General features: G+C 46.0%; 1 protein-coding gene across 1 annotated transcript in view; it reads left to right on the forward strand.

Annotated features, from left to right (window-relative positions):
• Positions 1 to 5698, forward strand: part of LOC308105595 (Krueppel-like factor 7) — a 68175-nt gene extending 62477 nt beyond the window's left edge. The window contains exon 4 of the mRNA XM_080456420.1: positions 3857 to 5698. Within this exon, the coding sequence (XP_080312546.1) occupies positions 3857 to 3908 (52 nt within the window). The 3' untranslated portion in view covers positions 3909 to 5698. The remainder of the gene's footprint in view (positions 1 to 3856) is intronic.
• Positions 5699 to 6074: the final 376 nt, after the last annotated feature.

Here is a 6074-nt window from a genome sequence, read left to right on the forward strand (position 1 = left end):
ATAGAAAGAAGAGGAGCAGCAGTGAAGTGTCATGGACTCCTCTGTGTCATCATCAGAAAGAGCTCTATCCTCAGCATCTTTCTGTGTGTGTGTGTGTGTGTGTGTGTGTGTGTGTGTGTGTGTGTGTGTGTGTGTGTGTGTGTGTGTGTGTGTGTGTGTGTGTGTGTGTGTGTGTGTGTGTGCGGATGATTGTGTGTGCGGATGATTGTGTGTGTGTGTGTGTGTGTGTGTGTGTGTGTGTGTGTGTGTGTGTGTGTGTGTGTGTGTGTGTGTGTGTGTGTGTGTGTGTGTGTGTGTGTGTGTGTGAGTGCACGCCTCGAGTCCCAACTGTAAGTGAGTCATTTAAGGAATTACATTCCATGTGATAAAAGGCCCATCGCAACTGTCTGGAGTGGTTTACTGTCTCCTGGTTGAACAGATTGCGAGGCTGTGCTCACACACTTAACCCTCAAACACACACACACACACACATATCTTCACTGTCGGGTGGAAACCTTGTATGTCCAAAACTGTTACTTTTCAGGAAATGAAAAAAAAGAAGAAGAAAAAAAAAACGACCTGTTCCAATGGATCCACTGTGGTTATTAGTCACAAGCTCTTGTTCACACTAAACCACTTTCACATGCACTTTCAAGCTGATTTGGAAATAGTGAAAATAGCAGATCTACAGTACAAGCTCACATGATGTCAACGTGTTGTGACCTTGTAGATTGGTTATTTTCACTACTTTTGTGTGACACTGCAAGTGTCACACAAAAGAATATCAATAGAACATTTAAATATGATTCTACTTTTTTCTTCTCTCTTGGCACAAAACTAGTGTGTCATTAATCCTGCCTAATCAAGCAGGGAGCCCCTATTTGGCATGAATGAGAAAGACGGAAGGGAGAGAGAGAGAGAGAGAGAGAGAGAGAAAGAGGGACGGGGGGGCTGATGTGGGGGTCAAAGCAGAAAGGAAGCGAGGGGAGATCAAGGGTGTACACTACATTTATTTAACCTGAGTATTTACATTTTTGAATAATTCATACCAGTGGTTCTCAAACTTTTTCATGTCTAGGACCCCCAAATTGATATGTATTTGGCCACGGACCCCCATCTGAAAAGATTTTGCGCCAGGGACCCCCAGAAGACACGATTTATGTAAGCTTGTAGATCTGCTATTTTTGAATAGCCAACATATAAATGGATAAAGTGGTTTGAGAACCAATGCTTTATACTTCTATACTTCTACTCCATTACATCTCAGAGGCAAATATTGCACTTTTTACTCCACTACAAGTTCATGATTAATGCTTTGGCTATTTTATACTTTGGCTATTTGAAAATAGCTGATCCACAAGCTGTGGGCTTGTAGATTTTCGAAAACTTCTACCAATTGTGAAAGAACTTTCATGTTGGTACTGTAAGAGTATTTGCATGCCAATACTTCTATACCTATACTCAAGTCTATGTGTGAATTACAGGACTTTTACTTCTAACACAGAGTATTTCGGTTGGTGTTGATACTTTTACTCAAGTAAAAAAAAAGGATGGAGGGATGGATGGATGTATGGATGGGGTGGAGGGAGAGGGTGTGTGTGTGTGTGTGTGTGTGTGTGTGTGTGTGTGTGTGTGTGTGTGTGTGTGTGTGTGTGTGTGTGTGTGTGTGTGTGTGTGTGTGTGTGTGTGTGTGTGTGTGTGAGGGGTGTGTCGGGGGGGGTGGGGGTGTCAGGAGTGTGCCAGCTGGTGTGGCGAGGCCCCTGACGGTGACACGCTGACTCGCAGGGCCATCTGTCCGGCCCTCCACCGTCCCCTGACACACACACACACACACACACACACACACACACACACACACACACACACACACACACACACACACACACACACACACACACACACACACACACACACACACACACACACACACACACACACACACCAATCGGTCTGAGCACGTAGCACATGGAAAGCTTAAGCTGAATACATAGTTAGGTGCGTGCCGGTGTCCCTTGAAATACGTAATCGTCCCGGAAACTAAAAGACTTGATTAAACTGATTAGGAACACACTTTGTTCCTTATTGATGTGAATCCATCAATGACACACATCTTACTAGTTCAAACAGCTCATATGCATATAGTATAATACAGGTTGTAATATACAGTAAGAACTAATCTTTTTCTGGGTGCCCATTGTTTTTCTTAGAAATAAGGGACACCTGGCACCTTATTTGAATTGCAGGTCGTTGTCCACGCTAGCTGGTTTGCACACTAAAAACAGGATCTAGATCGATCGATCACTGTGACCTGTTTTTCCGCTGCGCGACACCGCGCCCAACTAAGTTTATCAATCCCTTTAGAGCAGGGGTCTTCAACGTTTTTCAGGCCAAGAACCCCCTAGCTGAGAGAGAGATGAAGCAGGGACCCCCTCTATATTGTATGAAATTGTGTTTCAGATTAAGCTCTTTTTTTTTACTTGGTGTGCTCTTTTTTCCCTCTACACCTATACCTTGTTCCCCTCAGGATATGGATGCTAGGGTTGAAGTGGTTAATGTAAAAAATAAAATCATATCACACAAAAATGTGTCGGCCCCCCTGTAGTAACTCTGAGGACCCCCTACGGGTCCCGGACCCCCTGTTAGAGACCCCTGCTTTAGAGCGACGGACAGAGTGCGTATTGGAGAGTGGAGCGCGCTAGCTAGCTAGCTAGCTAGCCAGCAGCAGGACACGGCGGAGGGAAGCAAAGCAAACAAAAGTGTCTGAGACACATAAAACAGATCACATGACTAACTCATCTCTCTGCTTGTGTCTCACTGAGCTGTTTATTCCTTCATGCCGCTGTCTGCCTTCATCACACCGCTTACAACAGCGGTCTGTCTCCTCTGTGGAGCGAGAGAGACACACACACACACACACACACACACACACACACACACACGCACTAGCTCTCTCCTGGACCCAATTAATAATGAATCGAGCCTCTGGCAAATTACATTTTTTATTCCCCATTTCATACTCACCCACGTTTTTTTTTTTGTTTGGCATCCCCCCTGTATTCACATCGTTTCTTGATTCATTTTTATTGCGGGCCGTTCAGCTTTTAAATGCAATAATCCTCCTCGCGGTGCCGTAATGAAAATAAAGCTAGTCTTCTCCTGGCAGCCGTCGTAGATCACGCGTCGTGACGGTGGGCCCGGTGCCCAGGCTTTATGTCTGGCTCACGTTATTGGTGGCAGTAGCCCGACCGGGGCGAGTTGAATGGATTGGCGGCAGGGAAACGGCCACGGGCTACTCTCTCTCACATGCTGTCACGTCTCCAGATGGTGAATAGCTAATGAGCTCTGCACTTTTCTACCGTGATATTTTACCTCGTTGAGGGTCTACATCACACTGTCGTGCCAGGGTGGTCTTGAATTGTAGCCACGTTGGACGTTTTCCCTGTCTGTCTGTCCGTTGTGGAAAGCAAATAAGTACATTTACTCAAGTACTTGAGCACAGTTTTAAAGGGTATTTCCGATTTCGATTAGTCACCCCATGGAGACTCGAATTCATGGATATTTTTTTAGTTTTTGTCACATTCCTAAGCCAATAATTTGATGACCGGTAGCGGTTCCGGTAGGAGACTCAAAGAGTCTCCTTTGTGTCTCCTACCGGAAGCGCTGCCTACCGGTCAGCTGTTCATCAAACCCTCTGTCTGTGGGTTTCATAAATGTTGAACCAGTGAAAAGTATTAACAAGAGCTTGTGACCAAATAATAACGACATTGGATCCATAGTTGGTATATATACAATGTATACACTATACATTGGTATATAGTAGTTATGTACGTACTGGTCCTAATATTAAACTTGTGTTGCTCTGTGTGTGTCTCTGCAGGTGTTTCTCCAGGTCGGACCATTTGGCTCTGCACATGAAGAGGCACATCTGAAGAGGAGTCGAGGAGGCGAAGGAGAGGGCGCCGGAGAGAGGGAGAGAGAAAGAGAGAGAGAGAGAAGCAGGAGAGAGAGGGGATAGAACCACTGAACGACCACAGACCACCGGTCTCTGCCCCGGTCTCGCCCCGTCCACAACCACCGCCCTCCAAACCGGACCACCTCCACCTATCCGTTAGGAGACGGACCACCTATAACGCCACCAACAGCGAGGGGACGGAGAGGGGACGCATCGGGAAGGAGATGCAGTGAAAGTGGAGAGGAGCGCGCTAGATGTTGTTTTTATTTTCAGATTACCACAACTCACAACTTTACAGTAGAAAAAAATCGTATTTGTTATTAATCTCTTCTTTGATTGCGTCATCGTCACAGTTAGACCCAACATAGGGCTTTGGACACTGCCAAACCAATATACTTAACCGTTGTTTGTCTGTCTCTCTGTACATGAACATTTTGGTTGTTTTTTTTAACCATTAAACCAACATGGGAGAGAACGGATGGCTTCGATCACAAGACCTGCTCAGCTTCAGTATCCAAATATCAGCGCTTTTCGAGGAAATGGCGACTCTGTGTTTGGAAGCAAGATCATTTAACCGGTTTTCTGTTGTTTGTCACGGGAACGCAACGCAACGCAAACAAACCACCACCTGCCACAGTTGAAATAACAACAAAATAATGATTATGTCAACCTCAGAAATCTGTGTGAAAACAACGATGCCAAAATCTGCTGGAGAGAGACTGTAGGAATGACCTCCAAGATGGCTGCTGTTCTAACCGCCCCGGGATCAGCGCGTGTCCCGTTTTCTGGAGGAGCCCAGCGTGCCGTTCGGACGGCCCCAGCGTGGCGCGGTGACAGCCGGGGGACGCAGCTCTCAGCCTGTCCTCGGGCAGGATGCTTGTATCTCTCACCTTCACTTAAAAAGGAAAAAACGCCTGCCACCTCCACGGGCCACGCGACGGCGTAAGAAAAAAAATTGAAATGCGCAGCGACACTTTCTTGCCTTTGTTTTCTTTTCTACAGAAAAGACAAATAATTGCTATAATTATCGTTAAGAATGACAGATTGTTCTTTCTTCTCTTTGATGAAAATGTCTTAAAAGATTCACATGAATGACAATTTGGAAGAAAAAGGAACTCAAACCCCGATGCTTTCGACAAATAGACACTGGGGGAAAAAAGAAAAAGAAAACGGGAAACAACAGGATTCAACCCCTGCTGGCACAGGCCTTGCACTGCAGTCACTATCTGCAGATGACGGAAAAACAAACAAACAAAACAAAACACATTTGAAAAAGCCTAGGAAATCATATGAAACTCTGCGAGAGAGAGAGAAAAAAAAGGATTTGTATTGTTGGCCTGAAATGAAAGGGGAGAGAGAGAAAAGGGCCTTCTGTTTTTCATTCTGCTCCTTCTGCCATGCGATCCAAATCCAGCTGAAAAACAACACACACACACACACACACACACACACACACACACACACACACACACACACACACACACACACACACACACAGTCCAGTATTACTATACCTGTGAGGCCATCACAATTTGAATCTTTTATATCTATATTCAAGTCCAACGCTAAAAATCTGATACAGTCACACGATGTCTAAATTCTACTCTACTTGTTGGAACATTTGGCCCTCACAAGTACGGTAATACACACACACACACACACACACACACACACACACACACACACACACACACACACACACACACACACACACACACACACACACACACACACACACACACACACACACACACACACACACACACACACACAAGCCCTTGGCATGATCCTCAGTGGCCCTACCGAAGCCAACCAACCAGCCAGCCATGCCAAAGAGCTGGTGGGGAAAAAAAAGAAAACTGGAACCTGGTTATTTGACTTTGTGTTGATTCTGGAACGCATTCTGTTCACCCAGGATAGTGGGGGGTCTGTGGATGTCCTGACATCCACTCCCCCCCCACTCCTTGAGGGGGGGGGGGGGGTTGAGCAGCGGGAGGGGCATGAAAGGGAGGTGTAACTAGACCCCCCCCCCCTCCCCCAGATTGGAAAAACAATGGAGTTTATTGGCTGGACTGGAAAAACCCCTGGACTTGTAGACGCCAACCCGAATGGACAGAACGGTCAGCTTCAGTCCCGATCGAAC

Source organism: Gymnoscopelus braueri (genome assembly GCF_963280865.1).
Source record: "Gymnoscopelus braueri genome assembly, chromosome: 18".
Classification (NCBI taxonomy): Eukaryota; Metazoa; Chordata; class Actinopteri; order Myctophiformes; family Myctophidae; genus Gymnoscopelus; species Gymnoscopelus braueri.